Source organism: Gastrolobium bilobum, unplaced genomic scaffold (assembly GCF_033153095.1).
Source record: "Gastrolobium bilobum isolate Gb01-03AN ecotype WA unplaced genomic scaffold, APGP_CSIRO_Gbil_v1 utg2403, whole genome shotgun sequence".
NCBI classification, from domain to species: domain Eukaryota; kingdom Viridiplantae; phylum Streptophyta; class Magnoliopsida; order Fabales; family Fabaceae; genus Gastrolobium; species Gastrolobium bilobum.
The window spans coordinates 134,665-154,460 of record NW_026896265.1 but is presented as its reverse complement, the minus strand read 5'-3'; the positions used below and the strand labels follow the sequence as shown (position 1 = coordinate 154,460).

The window sequence follows — 19,796 nt, the reverse complement described above, 5'->3', positions numbered from 1 at the left end:
AAATTCCATGCAATTGAGAATTCCTGCTCAAATTTCCCTTAGTTTATTCTAATTGATTGCTGAGGACAACAATATTTAAATCTGGGAATGTTTGATAAACCCTTAGTTTACCATATTTTTAGGCTAATTTATACAAGAATTACATAGCAGATTGCATGGAAATTAAGGTTTTACAGTATAAAATCATAAAGAATGGATTTCTAGCTAACATGTGGTAATCTTGCTTATTTTGAAGGTAATTTGACATAAAAGAATGCTAATGGAGCAAAAAGAATGCAAGGAGATGAAAGAAAGCCTCAAAGAAAGTAAGTTACAAGCCTCTAAAGAAGTAAAATTGCCAAAATCCACTGGAGGAGAGCGTTTTAACGCCCAACAGAGCACTAAAACGCCCTGACAACACAAAGTTCCTTTCAAAGAGAGCGTTTTAGTGCCCAGTAGAGCGTTAAAATGCTCTAAGGTAGACAACAATATACTGTGAGAGCGTTTTAGCGCTCTAATGTCAAGCTCCAATATAAAGCTCCAGTAGAGCGTTTTAGCACAAATTTATTTGTCAAACCTAATTAAGGTTCCTTTCTCACATGTCAAGCTCCAATATCCCAATTATTTGAATATTTTGAATATGCTTGTAATTTCTAGTTCTAGTCACACATGGTAACTAGGATAAGGTTCTCAAATTTTATATTAACTACTAATTTATATATAAAAGACAAATATGACTTGCAAATTTTTATTTTTTTTAAATAATTGAATTTCAATTTTTTTTAATCTAAATTCAATTTTTAATTTCATATTGGAATGGAATTTTATATTATACGCATCATATATTATAAAAGAATATAATTTTTGTTACTTTTTAGTATTATCTAGTTATATATTGTAAATCATTCAATAAACTTACTATAATCACAATTATTTAGGAAAGATACTCATCAGATAGTGTAGGATAGCATATAATCTAATTATACCTTTATTTCAATTTCAAGCATATTTTTTTTCCTTTTTATTATATGTTTTCTTGAATTCTGCTAAATTTTGAAAAACATATACAAGATACCAGTTTCTCACACTTCAATAGTAATGATACAAATAAAAATTAAAGAATTTCAATGAGTTTAACCGCCCAAATATCTGTTATTTTATTTTATTTTGTGATCATTTAAATAATACGATAAATTTCAAGATGGTTGAAGAAATTTTTTCTTACATAAAAAAAAATAAACTTCATTTATTTTTATATAAACATGATAAAAAAAAATTTCCGCAATAAAAACAGGATTTTACAAATATAGTATTCGTAAGCTAACTCACGAGAAAACGAAACCCGGTTATCCCAGTTCGTGAATCAAACGCGACCCAATAAAAATAAAAAAACCGAACCCCCTTTTCTCTTTTTGCGCCTACAAATATGAAAATCCATTCCCTGATTTTAGTTTCAACTTCCTCTGCCGCCTCTCACTTCTCTGCATCCCAATCTTTCTATTATTATTTTTTTTTAGAGGTTACAGTTACTATTTTTTTTATCTTATTACTTGTTATTATTAAATTTTAATCGTTGATTTCTGTTAATCTAGCAGTTATAATTTATTAAAATTAATAATTAATTAATAAATATGATCCAATAGATTATTACCATTAAATTGACAAAAATTAATAATTAAAATCTTAATAGTAATGAGTAGTAAGATAAAAAGATAATAACTATAATCTTTCCATTTTTTATTTGTTATTTTATTATCAGAATTGAAAATTTGAAAAAGGTTGAAATCCAAAGCACAATCTCTCTCTCTCTCTCTTTAAGGTTGTCAACAGAGGAAGACAAGAGTTGAACCTTTGAATACTACCAACCTAAAAAAAAAAAGACCAAACAAGGCTTGTTTCTTTTCTGCACCGAGCTTGTTCTATTAGTATAAGGTAACATCAACAATGGTTGTCTAAATCTGTTAAAGGTTTCAACTTTTTAGGCATTGTGATCTGGGTTGTCCTCTGTTTGATTGATCCATTACTGATTGCATGCTCATTCTTTCATTTTTCTCCCTTTCTATTAAACAAAAAATAAAAGCTTTTTCATTGAGTTTATTTTGTTTGTGTTTACAAGTTGGTTTTCTATTTTCTCAGCCTTCTAGAAAATTCAGAGTTGTTTTAATTATTCTTTTTTTAAATTTTATAATGTGGGATCGAAATTCTTTTCATATACATGTGGGATCAAAAAGATATTGAATGAAAACCTTGAACTGGTTGATGAACTGTATTAAAATCTCATTGGGTTCTGTTCTCTCTGTTCCTAACAATGGAAGTTTTTATATATAGATAGATCCTTCATAATACTAATATATGTTTCTGCATTTTGGTCAGGATTGAATTCAAGCAAAGATTTTTCTATGGTAAGCATCTCTTTTCCTTGGAGGATTAGAATGGTTTGTAAATTCAGGAATGCAGTTTGCTTATAATATTGGATCGAAGGGGTTTTGATTTGATGTATATAATCCCTCTTTGGTTGTGATCAATAGGGAGAAGCACCAACTTTCATTCTTCAAGACCTGAAGAATGGAGCTAGCAATGGCTTTGAATTAAAAAATGGAGCTTTCCAAACATCTTCTACCATTGGTGATAAAACGGTATTGATCATATAACATGCTATAAACATCATCTTTCTGTATGTTACTACTTATTAATTAGATTTGTAAATAGTCAATCTTCTGTCTAAAACAAAAGATGGCCCTCCATTTGTTTGACAGTATGTCATTGGTGGAGCTGATGGTGAAACTTTGTCCATTAAAATTTTTGATAGCATTCTTGGAGAATGGTCAGTTTAAGGTTTCTTATCTCTTAGGTTTTGTATCTCAATTTTTTTTTTCTCAAGCTTTTGTTGCTGATATCAATTTTAATATGCAGGGTTAATCCTACTGTGTTAGGCATCAAACCCATGTCATGTACAGGCCACTCAGCAGTGTTTTTGAAAGATAGAATACTAATTCTTAAAAAAAATACTAAGTCAGATGATCATACATGGTTCCTGGAGGTTTGTATTTTGCAAACCCAACTCCTTAATTTAATCACAAAGATATATTAGATTCCTATAAAGGCCTACAGATGTTAAATTTTTCATTTTCTTAATATTGGCAGGTAGACACCCAATATGTTAGGCAGCAGAAAAAGTTTTTGGGGACTGAGGTTGTTGCATGGAGTAAAGGTGTTGTCGGCAATGCTGAGAAACCTCTTGTTATTAGTGGTCCTTCCGGAGTAGGTAAAGGAACATTGATTAATATGCTCATGGAGGAATTTCCATCTATGTTTGGTTTCTCTGTGAGCCACACGACCCGTGCCCCAAGAGCCATGGAGAAAGATGGGGTCCATTACCATTTTACTGAGAAGAGTGTAATGGAGAAAGAGATTAAAGATGGAAAGTTTCTTGAGTTTGCTTCTGTCCATAGTAATCTATATGGGACCAGTGTTGAGGCTGTTGAACTGGTATCAGATGCAGGAAAAGTAAGTTCCTCATACTTACAGGCTTTGATATTTAGAATGTTGAACTGGTGGCGTGCTTATACTTGCCGAAGTACTCTTCGTAATCTATTGATTGGATTACCTTACTTCTGGAGTTGCAATTGCTGCAGCATGCACAATACAGGCTTGTCAGAACTCAGAAGCATAGCAGAGTGTCATGTTATATTGCCACACACCAATAACTTTTAATGCCACATATTGGGGAAGGAACATGATTTCAATCAAATATAACACCCTTTTGACTTGTTTTTTTTTCTCATCTAAATTCTAATCTTAAAGGTATATATTGGATCTTATCATAAAATATCCGTATTGATGAAATTAAATTTTCTGTTTGATGATTGTGGGTGCCATCATATCAAACCAACCTTGCCAGCACTAACGTCCTTCAGATATGATTTCTAACTATTTCTCATCTGAGATAGTAAAACCTTTTTTTATTTTTAAATTTTATTCAGAGATGTATTCTTGATATTGATGTTCAAGGGGCAAGATCAGTGAGGGCTAGTTCTCTTGAAGCCATATTCATCTTTATCTGCCCCCCATCAATGGAAGAACTGGAGAAGCGTCTCCGTAACAGGTGAGTAATAGCTTCTCACTCATGCCTATTAACTCTCAAAGCAAATCCCCCCCAATGTTGTTCTAAACATTCCAAACCTCAATGTTTTGAGCAGAGCTACAGAGACAGAAGAACAGGTCCAAAAGCGATTGCGAAATGCTCAGGCTGAGATTGAGCAAGGGAAATCATCAGGCATATTTGATTTCATTTTATACAATGACAACCTTGAGGAGTGTTATGTGAGTCTTAAGGTAACTCAACTGCCTATACTGAAACTTTCTTACATTATCTCATTTTTTTAAGTATTCTAATCCTTAGAGGGCGTGCTTGAAGTAGTGATAAAACTGTTCCTTTGTGACTAAAAGGTTATGGGTTTGAATCCGAAAAACAGCCTCTTTGCAAATATGCAAGGGTAAGGCTGCGTACAAGGATTGCCCTCACCCCTATCCTCGCTAATTAAGGTTTAATGGAGAGTTTTAAAAAAAATAAAAATCAGGATCCTGATATACAATATCCATTGGATGCAGAAATTATTGGGGCTTGATGGTTGTGTCACTCCTCCACCAAAGCCAGGTATGAGTGTCCGTAAAGTAGATAAATTTGATCCTTATTTACACAAGTTATAAACCATGAAAGAGTTAAATTGGTGTGTTTAATTTTGTCAATCCAGCTCCAAGAGAGATCAATCTCCCAATGGATCATTCATTGTCAAAAGTTGGTGAAAAAATCATCATAAACTGCATCTCGACAGAACTAGAAAAGGAAACAAATAACTTGTGAGCCTTTGTGAAACACATTTACTAATTTAGCAACCAAGGTTGAGATTAAGTACTGATTTCATTCATATTTGGCTGGAGCAGGATCATGTTAGATGTTTCTTCACTTAACGGGGGTGCACCTGGACGAACCAGAGGCCTAGATTTTCAAGCCATTGACTCATTTTCAAATGGCTTCAATGGGATGGATCAACTTTGACATTCAATGAACTTGGCCAACTAACTTTTTTTTTCCCTCTTCATATATGATAACTTGAGAAAATGGGACATGGGATGAGGCACTAGGTTCATTTCTTATTTCTTTAGATGTTTTTTTCATTTGTTTTTTAATTGTTATGACAATTGAATATGACTTGACGTGTGTTGCACGATTATTTTTCCCTATACAAGCAATGAGAGATTATTTGTGATTTTTGCGGCTATAGTATATTCCATCAATAATGAAGGCAACATATGGTTCATGTTTTTCTAAAATTTCCCAGGATTTTCTTTCTGATTGAAGCCCTTTTGAGCGTCATGGTCGTTATTCTTACAGGTTATTCATCAATTGCTACAAAATGCATCTCAACAAAAGTTGCTAGACTCAAATTATGGCTTAAAAATAATTAAGAAATAATAATAATGTTGAATTGCAGATTAATGTGTTATTTTAAGTATAAAAAAATAATAAAATTTAATGATGCAGAACTTATTTGAGTTTTTGTACCTAAGAATTGGCTGTCTATCGTCACTCATGAATTAAGTTCACATATTTATATCGACATTTAATTTCACTTAAATTTTTATTTACTAAAAAAAATAGGGTAAGATGTCCGGAGAAATTATTGTGGACTAGCCAAAGAGTCACATAGGTTGTTCTTTTTCTATTTATATTTTGATATTTTAGTCTTAATTAATATTTTAGTCTTTATTATCATAGTCTTATTTTTAATATTTTAAAAAATAGATAAATAGTGAGCACATACTTGGGCAATATCAACGCTAACTAGCCAATTTTGTGCTGGCAGAGTAGCCTACATTTCTAGCTTCTTATAGTACAATAATTCAATGTTCTGAATCTCAAATAGGTGATTCATTCTCTTGGGGGGTACTGAGTCATTATCAGTTCAATCAATGAATTATAGGTTTAATTTAAATTGAATTAAATATATATAATAAATATAAGACTAAAAGTATTTTAGCTAATAATTAAAGTTGGATTAGTAGTAAGTATTATAAGTTATCATTTACGTGATTTAAATTTGAATCTCATTAATGATATTTTTTAAATATTTTATAAAAAAATTTATAAAATTAATTTTTTTTAAAAACCCGATACTAATTTAATACTGGTTGAACCCAATACCGATTGAACCCAGTTCAAGCGGATTTATCGATTTCATATCGGGTCAAATTCATAAGGTTGAATACCTAAATCGGCAGGTTCGATTTTTATAAGAATGGTACAATTTGTAAGGACTATGTTTCTCCACCTTTATGAAATTGATGCCAAATTTTGAGGACTAGTGGGTTCCAACCAACGCGAAAAAGGTAGCAGAGCTTCTTAAAGCATGTTCGGATATGCGTCGCAATATACCAACACGTTAGACGGATAGAAACATAGTTTTGTGTATAAAAATTATATTTAGTTGTTATGCTTTAAAATTAAATTTAATAAAATACGTTTGACCGAAACTAAAAAAAAAAAAAAAATTATATTTACAACTTCTTTCGATTATAAACTCTTACAATTAAATTTTAATTGTTGATTTTCATCAATCTGGTAGTTATAATTTATTAGATCACACTTATTAATTGATTATTAATTTTCAACAAATTATAATCGTCAAATTGACAAAAATCAACAGTTAAAATTTAATTGTAAAAATTTATAAATAAAAAATTGTAAATACTCATAATGAACACCAACTATGGTACTTGGTAAGTGTTTGGGATATGCTAAAGATGAATACTATTTGGTCTCAGTAGCGTAATGAATCAGTGTAATATGTTGTGAATGAATGATTGAAGTAATGTATCTCAGATAAGTTGTGAGATGATCAGGTTGTGCAAATAGTGGGTAGTTTTTTAGGTGACATAGTGGTACCATGAAATGCATAGTGGGTGGTTATTTGTAATGGATGAAAGTTGGGAGAGAGTGGGGGAGTGAGGTGCTTCATGTAGTGGGAATAGAAAATGGGGACCATTTAATTGCTCCATAACATAAGCCCCCAGGCATTGCACAAAGTCGGAATGTCGGGGTGAAAGTAAAGCCCCCTGTGTTTATCAAATAGTCTTTTTTCGTGCAAAAGGATGTGAATGCTGGGAAAATCCAGCTAGTGACTGCTTTCGGGTTCCCAATTGCTTTGTTGTGTTGCTCGTAATCATCTCCGAGTTTGTACTTGCTTTTGGAGTTGGAGGTGATATCTCAGATTGTCAGCTCAGTCATGCAATAAATTAAATGATTATTTATTGTGTATCTGAGTAGGGTGTGAGAATCCTATAACACCCCAAATTCTAACAATTTATAGTAGCATAAATAATTTCAATAATTTTTATAAATAACAGCGGAAGTTCAAAATAATCAAATTTAGGAAGTGTTACCGCCGCACTTGTACTATGGACCGGTGCAAGGCTAAATTTATTACATTAAAAATAAAACCAAAGACTAAAGTTTAAATAAAGGAAATATGTCTTATGCATTTATTTAAACCTCATAAAATTTTTAAACTTAGAAACTAGCTAGAAATATCCGAGTCGTGACTGCCCATAGATAGTCCCATCCTTTGCAACATGCTTCACTGAAAATCTGCTCCCCCGTAAGGATCATTGCAGTTAAACAAACACAAAAGTCAGCAAAGCTGGTAATCCAAATCTGATATACAAAATAAATAAATAAACAAATAAAAAATGTAACTCATAATAATCCAATAAAATAATATAACTCAAAAATTCAAATCAAATATCAACTTGTTATTAATTATATTGATCTTTATTTAATCCATTTAGTCTATTTAGTGGAAAGAGAACCATGGTAGACCCGGGGAACCCGGCCAGTCTACCCTGAGACCCAGGAAACCCTGTCAGTCACAAATAAATCACTTTGGCCATAATCAATTCACATCTTCCTAGTGTGCACACATCTTCCCAAAGTTGCTACTAGTATCCCGGGGAACCCTGGCAGACACCACTTTGGAAAGAACGGATATAATCTTTTCCACATCAGTTTCACATCGGAGGCATAAAGCCCAAAAGTTGTGTTCATCACTTTGGGAGGTACCATCCCAAAGCTATCCTCCCACTATTAATTTTTTTTTATACAGACATAACAAAATTTTCCAAATTATTTCAAATATATGTAATATCTATTTTCTGCAGCGAACAATTAATTTCCAATTTACCAAAACATATATATATATATATTAGTGCCTCAATTTATAAAGTAAAGCACAGGATTCAAAAAAAACAATTGTAACTAAATAAATATAACTGAAAGCATGTATTTGGGCAAAAAAAATTTAATTATTGTATTTTAATTAAATAATTATGTATTTATTGTAGTTTTGAAAATAATTACGGATCTATTACACAATGTAACGCTTTTTTTGGGCATCACAAGTGACGCCTCATTTAGGCGTCTCTCACCTAAGGGAAGACACCCCAATGGGGCGTCTCTCACCTAAAGTTGACACGTGTCATTTTTTTTCTAAAAATAATAGTAGTTTAATCATAAAACTTCTGAAGGCCATACTTTTGACTCGGGTATCCAATTCAGGTAATTCTTTTTTTTGATTCCACATAACTTTTCGAGATCTACGCAATGATATCTCATTTGATATATTTTATTTCTCACAAACATAATTTAAATTTAAATTAGGTAATCCTTCTTCCTTAGAGATTTAGAATATTTATTTAATTATTTTATTTATTAATACAGATTTTTCAAATTGATTTTTGAGTTTAAATCACAAATCAAATATTTATTTTGTTTTCTTTATTAATAATAATTGTTACTTTTAATTTAAATCACAAACCAAATTTTTTTTATAATAAAAAAAAAAAATTTAATTAAATCACACATCAAATCTTGATTTAATTTTTATATTAAATCACAAACGCATAACTCAGAGGCTTCTGAGTTTGAAAATGTGACACGTGTCAACACCTGACATGTCACCAATCACGTCTAAATTGGGTTTCAATCAAGAGGCAATCACGCCTAATTTAGGTAATTTTATTTTTGATAAACATTCATAAGCCATCATTAATTTCAGATCACGAATAATAACCCAGAAGCTTATAGCACTAATCATTAATTTCAAAAATAATATCCTTCTTCCTTAGGGATTTAGAATATTTATTTAATTATTTTCTTTATTTCTACAGATTTTCAAATAGATTTTTTAGTTTAAATCACGAATTAAATCTTTATTTTGTTTTCCTTGTTAATAAAATTTTTTTATTTTAATTTTAATTTAAATCACAAACCAAAATTTTGTTATAATAAAAAAAGTATTATAAAAAAAATTAAATCATAAATCAAAATTTTATTTATTTTTTTATATTAAATCACAAACCCAGAACTCAGAGGCTTCTTGATATATTTTATTTCTCACAAACACAATTTTAGTTTGCAAGAATGATATTATAAGAGCAGTTAAACCAAGAAGCCTCTGAGTTCTGAGTTTGTGATTTAATATAAAAAAATAAATAAAATTTTGATTTGTGATTTAATTTTTTTTTATAATACTTATTTTATTATAACAAAAATTTGGTTTGTGATTTAAATTAAAATTAAAATTAAAAATTATTATTAATAAGGAAAACAAAATAAAGATTTAATTTGTGATTTAAACTAAAAAATCAATTTGAAAAATCTGTAGAAATAAAGAAAATAATTAAATAAATATTCTAAATCCTTAAGGAAGAAGGATATTATTTTTGAAATTAATGATTAATTCTTTAAGCTTCTGAGTTATTATTCGTGGTCTGAAATTAATGATGGCTTATGAATGTTTTTCAAAAATAAAATTACCTAAATTAGGCGTGATTGCCTCTTGATTGAAACCTAATTTAGACGTGATTGGTGACGTGTCAGGTGTTGACACGTGTCACATTTTTAAACTCAGAATCCTCTGAGGTCTGCGTTTGTGATTTAATAAAAAAAATAAATCAAGATTTGATGTGTGATTTAATTTAAAGAATAATTTTTTTTATTATAAAAAAAATTTGGGTTGTGATTTAAATTAAAAGTAAAAATTATTATTAATAAAGAAAACAAAATAAAGATTTGATTTGTGATTTAAACTCAAAAATTAATTTGAAAGATCTGTATTAATAAAAGAAATAATTAAATAAATATTCTAAATCTCTAAGGAAGAAGGATTACCTAATTTAAATTTAAAATATATTTGTGAGAAATAAAATATATCAAATGAGATGTTATTGCGTAAATCTCGAAAAGTTATGTGGAATCAAAAAAAGAATTACCTGAATTGGATACCCGAGTCAAAAGTTATGGCCTTCAGAAGTTTTATGATTAAATTATTATTTTTTTTAGAAAAAAAATGACACGTGTCTACCTTAGGTGAGAGACGCCCCGTTGGGGCGTCTTCCCTTAGGTGAGAGACGCCTAAATGAGATGTCACATTATGTAATAGATATGTAATTATTTCTAAAACTGCAATAAATACATAATTATTTAATTAAAATGTAATAATTAATTTTTTTTGCCTTTGCATATAAGCAAAAGTCAATGACATACTAATTTGCAAATTGAAAGAAACGAATCAGGCATCTAATTTAATGGAAAGTGACGCACAAAAATCGAGAAGGATATTTTTGTTTTGTGAACAATGTTTATATAAAAGTAACAACAATTATAATTTGAATTCAATTTAAAGAATTGCACAGAAACCGAAAGAAATTTGCAGCAAAGTGTATACATGCAGTTCCGAGTTCGGCAGAAGCAAATTGAGAAAACATTTGTAATCGAATATATATATGCATATAGTAATTATCAACAAAATCGAATTTATAACGAAAGTAATTATATATACAGGTCAACACAATTATTTGGGATTAGGATTACATACAATATATTTCATATAAGACAACCCTATGATATATTTAGGGTCATAATTACCCTATCAAAAATTCATATAAAATTAACCTAAGACTTCTAAGGATTAGGATTACACGTACCAAATTTCACATAAAATATAATCTAAAAATACCTAGGGATTAGGATTACCTGGTCTCCGTTTTCGCTAACTTCTAGAAGAAAAGAGTAATTTGGGGTAGAGAACCGGTTGGTAACCATAAGAATATAAAATAAAATAAACTAAGTTTTTGAACTAAGAAGAGAGAATAGTAGAGGAGAAATGTTGAAGAGTGAATTGGTTTGGTTAGGCTAGGCCTCTATTTATAGTTGAAGTTTTGGGCTTAGATATGGGTTTCGTGCATTTATTTCCTTTTTCTTTTTTGATGTATTTGACTCATATATTGGCTTCATACATTACTGACTCAATGATGACTCATCATATCTAAACAATTTATGTTTGTTGACTCATCCTAATCCAATCAAACATTACCAATCAAATAATCAAACATTAAAGCATAATGATCAATCAAATAATCACAATTTATCACCCATTATTATTAATTTATTGTATTACAAATTACTATTATAAATCCTATATGACGGTCTTGCACGATAGTCATGTTCACTCTGAATTGTAAGGAATTATGAGCTCGGGCCCTTTAAGGACGCAGGTGCTCATGACCTCGGAAGGGCACAAGACTTGATGCTTGAAGTCCATTGTTGAACCCGGGTGATGTATCAAGCAATATTTTTTCTTTTGCTTGTTTCTTTTTGTTTGCTGATCGGAGATATTGACTTGAACACCTTCTTATTTTAATAGACTATTCTTAGGCTGTTATCTGAGTTTGATATACTTGATTGCTTTGTTGCCATTTGTTGGGCGTGAACTTGTTGGTTGCTTAATATTTTTTTTGAAAGGACGTTCCCTTAATTTAGTTCATCAAGAGAAAACACATTTGTTCTCTTGACTTCAATCCAAGTGTGCAAGTGCACGCATCAAGTAATAAATGGGACTATTAATGCCCAGATTATCGTTCTTACGATGATAGAACTCTAAATTATACCTTAAACTATTTTATAAAGAATTAAAAATGAAAAGAAAAGACAGTATTTGAACTGATTGGTCGAACCTTCCCTATTATCTTGACAACGTTCCTCAAGGATAGTAGGTTTAGTTTGACTTCAAACAACTCCTCGCGTCGTTATATATGAAATCCTTCTTGATGAGAGAAGGAACGACAATATTCATTGGAGATTTAATGTTGTGAACGACTAATCCCTTGTAAGGGATTGTGAATCCTTTCGAGTTATACCCAAGAGTACACTGTTCTCCCCATTTTTCAGGCGAATAGAGTTGTACAGTCAAAGTATAACCCTAGGATATAGTGTTTGATGACATCCTCAAGTCTAGGACGATTTGCACTAAAAAACGATGAGTGACTTTACAAATCCAATTATATTCTCTACAATGAATCCTTGTGAAGTCTCTCGGCGAGTTAGTTCAGTGCCATATATTCTCTAACAGATCCACCCACGACATCAGCTAAGGCATCACTATGCATGCATTCCATGAGTTCCCTACCTTGTATCTCCATGCAAGTAGATGATATCGTACTAGTCTTATAGAGATCACCAATGCCCTATCTTGGTGATTCAAGACCAGGAAGAAGTTTCAGGCAATAGACATGTAGTGTCCTCAAGTCCTCATGATCATGATCCCTATCATGAATCCTCGAGTGAACACTTGTTCTATTCCTAGGGCCTTTATCTTTAAACACATATTAACCGTAAAATATATGTGAAACTTAAATATGATAAAGATAAAATAGTACAAGGTATTCATATGATAAATCATTTGTCTCTAGAACACCTACATACTAACATGAAGCTCTAGATAGCCTAGAGCCTTGTGATTATGACCCACCTCCATAACCCCTGAAGGAAGGAGGAAGAGTCTCCTCAAGCTCAACCTTTTCTTATGGGGGAATACCCATTCCTGTTAACCACCACTCATTTGTACTAATTGACCTAAAAGGCCTAACCGTAGGAAATGGTCTAGGTTCTGGGCTGGTAGAGTCTGACCTTTCAGCCATTCTTCTAATCTCAAATGGGTAGAAAACTCTTCATAAACAAAGCTAGAAGCAAAATCCCATAAACGCATAAAACCTAGAAAATATGAACTACCTTAAAAAACAAATGAGAGTGTAGGATGAAACAAAATCTCAAACATTCAGAAAACAACCAACATTCAGAGGATTTCAAGAAATGCAAGCAAACAAAGGAAAAAGATGAAGAAAATACCTGGTATTTATATTAGACAGACGCAGAGGTTCGATGAAGCTTTTCATAGGAACACTGCTAGTATCTTACTCAATTGAAAATGTGTCACGAAAGCAAATCGGCAAAAAGAAAGAAAGACAGATATGGAAGAGAAGAGATAATAACTTCAGCAAAGAAAGAAACACAAAGTGGAAACACATACACATTCCCTCCAAAACCCTTAAGGTTAAATTACGAAAAGAAACCAAAGGGTATATGCATAAAAACATAGCTAAAGTGAAACAATTTTACATCAAGCGGGACCCGTATCAACAGAAGGTCAAAGGGTTAATACATTAACCCACACGTAATGAAGATAGCATTTAATGTTTCTGACAGTTAAAATCGCATCAACCGTTTATTAAGCAACAAAATGACTGATTACCAAAGCCCACTTAAGTGCAAAAACTATGAGTACGTGGCAAGTATCTCGCCACAAGTGAAAACAAAGAATCTCGAGTGAAGGATACATCTTGCTTGAAGAATGCATTTTGAATGAAGAAAACATCTCGCTCCTCATGCCTGCAGCATAAACAGCAAGCTAGGGGACTTTTGATTTGGACCTATTATATACGAAATTGAGGCCCAATTATTAAAGGCCCAAAGGACCCCTACAACATAGTAGCTAAGGCATACCATCCTACAAAGGAGGCATGGATCTCGCTAAATACTTGGCTAGCAAGCCAACGTGACTTAACCTGAAAGAAACCGTGATTGCTTAGATCAGCAGCTTAGGCAAGTTGGCTACCATCAAGAACCAGTGAAAGGATGGAAGCTTCTGCTTACAACCACACCTACTGAATCTACTATTGAGCAGAGGCTTGTCTACCAAGGAATAGCCTGAGAGAGGCCACCCTTCTCCATCAATAAACATGAACACCGTCTAATGAAAGATGGTGAGAAACAAGACGCTCAATCACTATAAATACAGAGGCTTTAAGCCCATATACAATATCTCTCTTTGAATGCTTGAACCTCATTGAATACTGAATTGACTTGAGCATTGCGTGAGAGTGCTATTGCAGGTACCCCCATTCGCTCTCAAACTGCTCAGATACACTAAGATGTTGTCCAACCATCTCACAACACATTTCATCACCCCGCCAAGCATCCCAACATCTCGGCAACAACACTATATCCTTCATTCTCTTCATCAACATCCTCATCTTCAACTGTGTGTGATTAGGCCCAACCCAATTGGTGTTGGACTGATCAAGTATAAAAAAGACAAGCCTAACGATACAGATAAATGGAATGAATCATAATATAGAATGTAACGAAATTTTTATTACTTTTAGATTGTTTAATATATAATTGAATAAAATGAAACTTGATGAAATGTAGTCCATTACATTCTATATTCAATCTTTGGAATTGTATTCCATCCCAAATTGAAAGACGAGATGAAAAAAAAATGGTACCAACCTATTTATTACTAATCTCTTTAAGATTCCATTCACTTAAATAGTAAAATAAAGACTTTACTCCTTTTTATCTTACAATATTTAAATAATGATTTGATAGTTTCATTCCATTTTCTGTCATTTCATTTCACTTAACAGGTTTATTTTTTTGGTACAATCACTTAAAAGATATTTAAATATAGGCCAAGATGGCATAGAAAATTGGTTTGATTCTTATCAATGGACAGGTTCACAACTAAAACACTTTGACATGATTATCAAAGTTGAATATGAAATTAACCCGATCTTATTAAAATGATATATGAGATAATTCATTTTCCTAATAAATACTAAAATTAGACTAATAGGGATAAGGTGACCGCTACCAGCCTACCATGATTTGCAACTAAAAGGCCTTCGTCGGTAACAAGGCCATGCCTATTTTGTCAGAGCTTTGAAGCCTAGCCCAATTCGGAGGCAAGTTTCACCCATAAAGCGTAGCAAAACTAATAGGCCGCTTAGCCATGCTCTCTATTGAGTTTGAACAACAGATCAAAAGAACAGAAACTATCAATTTCACACAAAAATTAATGAACTGCGTTTTGTATTTAGCCCGTTCAACCCATAACACTTAATGAGAGTCAAAACACTATAAAGCCATAAAAATCGGTGTTTATTAGTTTAAACTAGTTTATTTTATTTTGTTTTATTTTATTTTTTTAAAATTTTTAACTCAACCAAGAACAATATTTTTAGACAAATAAAGGTCTAATATGTCAAATTATAGCCATCGTATAAGTAAATCATGAAATGAGTTATATATACTCTTTTAACTTTTATACATGTTATATGTTCATCAATTCATTATTTCATGTGAGACTTGTAAGTTGTAAGTATATATAACATCTTTGTTATATATATATATATATATATATATATATATATATATATATATATATATATACCGATCTTAATTATCCCTTTGAGACGAATCGGTCTCTTGAATATTTTCACAAATTTTCAACTTTTTGAATCAGGACTTAGTCACGGTTAAAATTTTTTGTTCTCCTAAAAATGTATAGCTTACAAATGGGTGTATATATAACATCTTTAGTTATATATATATATATATATATATATATATATATATATATATATATATATATATATATATATATATATTCGTTTTTCCTTCAGTTATTATATATAAGCCATATGCAGTAAGTCCAATATGACGTCGTTTTGGAACGGAAATCATGGTATTTTTGTAATTTTAATTTATTTCAGGGTTATAATAGTCTTTATATTTATAATTTTTTAAGATTTCAATACCAAAACGACGTCGTTTTGAGGATAAATGCAAATAACTTATCTACCGTAAATGCAGAAACATTTTTCCCATATATATATATATATATTACTGTGTATCTAATTATCACAATTTTTTTATGATTTAACTATGGTCGAATAAATAAATTATGAGCTAATGTTTTCACCGATTAAATGACCAACCCATCAATTTTTTAAGAGTAAATACATTTTTTGGTCCTCAACAAATTTCACGATACCCACTTTAGTCCCTAGCAAATAAAAAGACCCATCGTAGTCCCTAAAAAATTCAAAATGGACCCATTTTAGTCCTTTTAGGGACTAATATGGGTCTTTTTTGAATTTGTGAGGGACCACGATTTCAACTAAATGGATCCATTTTGAATTTATTAAGGACCACAATGGGCCTTTTTATTTGCTAGGGACTAAAGCGAGCATCATGAAATTTGCTGAGGACCAAAAAGATTATTTACTCATTTTTTAAAAATATCACTACCAATCTCAACCCTCCTAAAGAAGTATTCAAGTATATAAAAGAATAACCATATGGTAAAAAGTTGATTTTTTTTTTATGAAAAAAATATTTGGAGTTAATGCAGAAAACAGAAATCAAATCAGAAATATATGAATAAGTTAAATTGACTATTCTATTCTTGTTTATTTTGAAATACAAATTGACTATTCTATTCTCATATAGAGATAAAGTCATAGCAAAAGAAAAGCCGTTTCCAAAACATTGATGTCACACATGCACTACAACTGCGTGCCTAGTGCCGACACCAAATTTATAACTACGTTTTATATATCGGGAAGTTAAACAACAAGAATTAAAATTTTCACGAGGAATTGCTGGAGATTCCCCTTTACGTATGTTCATAAAATTGTAAATTAAAATTATCACTAGCCGCACGAGCTTCTTCATTGGATTCTCCTTATCCATGACCATGTGCATGCTCTTTCTCTCTCCCTTCATGTTTTTTTTGTCTTCCATGACACCATTCCCTTCATCAAATAATTTACACAAAACTTGCATATATATGGACAACTTTTTTAGTTTACATATTCCATTACGAAGCTATCTATTATCTTTGGATTCTCATTTTGCAGCTGCAGATGCTGTACCTTTTTTCGATTTTTTTTTTAGATATTTTCGAATAACGTCGAAGATAAGGGTGACGGCGAATATACCGTTAATTAGCCAGCATCTTAATTTACCGGTGATATGAAACTTTGTCATGAATGCAACTTTAATCAATAAAGATTTAGGAAGCACTTATACGAATACTGGAAATGTATTAATACATTATATCAAAAGGGAAAAGTATTTGTCATTTTAAATGACATAAAGTTATGTCATTTTAAGAGATAGATAGACATAGAATAAATTTTTTTATTTAAATTTTAAATTAAAAAAAATCACCCACTTTCTCTCTCCCGTGATTTTTATTTTCTGTGTCTATCTTTCTCCTAAAATGACATAACTTATATCATTTAAAATGACAAACACCAAGCTCACATGATAAGTTTTAAAAATCATAATACATGATATGGTTAGGAATATATATATATATATATATATATATATATATATATATTTGAAAAATTTTATATAAAAAGGAAATAGGTACAATGCGATAAAAAATAATTTACATAATATACTTTCATGCTATGACTATATATAACGTGGTAACAAAAATATTTAAAAATAACATTTCACACCAAATTTTTTATATTATTTTATATAGTCATAAAAAAAACAAAACATATTTCAGCATATTCTTTCTATTTCTTGTTGAACGACTAGAATATAAAACTAATTTTTTTGTATGCTAATATTCTTATTAACATTATGGATTATGTGTGGAATGCATTTTGTTCGGTACGAAGGAAATTAACGAAAAGAAATAAAAGGAGAAGAAGAGGAAATTAAAAAGCATTAAGCTATTTACCAAGGGGAAAAAAACATTAAGCTCCACATTCAGAAGGGTAACAAAATGTGGGTGGTGAATTCGTGTCATGTGAAGATTTGACCTGAAAATCAAACTGTACCTTGAACGTCAAGGATGTAAATGGATTAGCCGGCTCACCAGGACCTACATTTTAGTCTATATTAGGTCATGTTTACTTATTACAAATAGTCAAATAAAACAGGCATAAACTTTTAAAAATTTCTATTTAAAAAACAAGTCATTAGTTTTTTTATATAAGTCGGGTCTATAAGCTTACACGTCATATTATTTATTTTAAATAATAAGTGAAATTATTATTTTAATAATTTTGAAAAAAATAACAATATTATTTTAATTATTGAATGTTTAATAAGCTTAAACATGCTAACAAGTTTAGGTCAAGGTTTTTATTTTTTAAATATAAGTCAGACTAAACTCATAATTTGAACCTACACAGGCTAACAGGTCAGGCTAGTCCTAAGTTTCTTTGCATAGACCTGGCCTATTAAAGCAAAAATCTAGCCTAACATATTTACACCCCTATCAAACATAACATATTTTTGTTCATGAGTCAAAAATTGAAACTCGGACAAGACTCGCCATGGGTTCACACGGGTTGACCAGTAAAAATTTTAATTTTTTTTAAATAATTAAAAATGAAAGGAAAAAATAAATAAAATAAGCGAATTTAAGCGTGACCTGCAACGAGTAGTCAAAATCACCAAAATTTTAATTTTTTTTATATTTTTTGGACAAAATTTTTTTTTGCGAGTTGATATACGGGTTAACCTATGACACAAAATAATAATAATTCATGTCATTTATCCAAACTCGTATACGACCAAATTTATTTCACGGGTTGACACGATGTTTATTTTATTTCGTGTTGCATATCATGACAAGTTTTGTCATCCCTATCTAAAAGTTTCTTTTCTACCTCCTCTAGCAGAGTCACAAAAGTTTTGTGAAAGGGGGCAAAATTACAATTATAGTATTCCTTCTAAATTATAATTATTTATATATGGAACCAAAAAACATAAATGATATGCATTAATAACTAAAGACTTCTTAGAATTTAAGGGTGTGATTACATTTATGGGTTCAATTTTCTCGGGTAAGATATAAGTATCTCATGCTATAAACACATCTTGCGTAGGGTTCAATCTATTAAAAAAAACAAAACAAAAATGATAGGAGAAAACAATTCTCCTATAACACGAGAGTTGTTTTCTCCTTACATTTATATGACAAAAAATAATACAAATGACACTCAATTATAAACTTATATAAAGTTGGAGGGGTCGGCCGCCCTCCCTAGCTCCACCATTGAGTTTCTGTTTGGGTTGTTTGGAGACGACACTATCCAGATAACATTTGGGCAAAGGAGAGCTATCAGATGAAAAGCACATATATTCGATAAACTTGAAACATTTGAAATGATATGTATCAGCATGTTGATTAAGCAAAGTATATATATTATTCACTTAGCTTATTATAATAATGTAAACCATATTGATGAAGCCAAATTCAATCAACTTCTCTGCAGGCATTACCTGAAGGCCAAAGTTGATAATCTAAATAAAACTACACATACATTGGAGAAACCACAGATATTAGGTAAATCAAAAATACACGAACATACAAATTTACTGAGTTTCATCCTATACAAAGCTAGATAAATACCATCACTCCACCAGCAAAACCAAAACCGAATCCATAAAAATAAGTAATATTAAGAATAACCAAGAAGTCAAGCCTAATAATTATGTAAATTCTGCACTTGCATACTACAAAATAGTCATAAACCCTATCACTTCAAATGATCAGAAAATGAACTGAAATTCATACTTTACTTGTAGTGAATTAAACTATAAT

General features: G+C 30.8%; 1 protein-coding gene across 1 annotated transcript; it reads left to right on the top strand.

Annotated features, from left to right (window-relative positions):
• The first annotated feature begins 1,775 nt into the window (after window positions 1-1,775).
• LOC133298501 (guanylate kinase 2-like) lies at window positions 1,776-5,103 on the top strand. Its single transcript, XM_061497798.1, has 11 exons — window positions 1,776-1,911; window positions 2,353-2,381; window positions 2,508-2,615; window positions 2,736-2,803; window positions 2,893-3,019; window positions 3,124-3,486; window positions 3,963-4,084; window positions 4,179-4,314; window positions 4,591-4,636; window positions 4,734-4,839; window positions 4,924-5,103. The coding sequence occupies exons 2-11, from the start codon at window positions 2,379-2,381 to the stop codon at window positions 5,036-5,038; spliced, it is 1,194 nt and encodes a 397-aa protein (XP_061353782.1). The 5' UTR covers window positions 1,776-1,911; window positions 2,353-2,378; the 3' UTR covers window positions 5,039-5,103.
• Window positions 5,104-19,796: the final 14,693 nt, after the last annotated feature.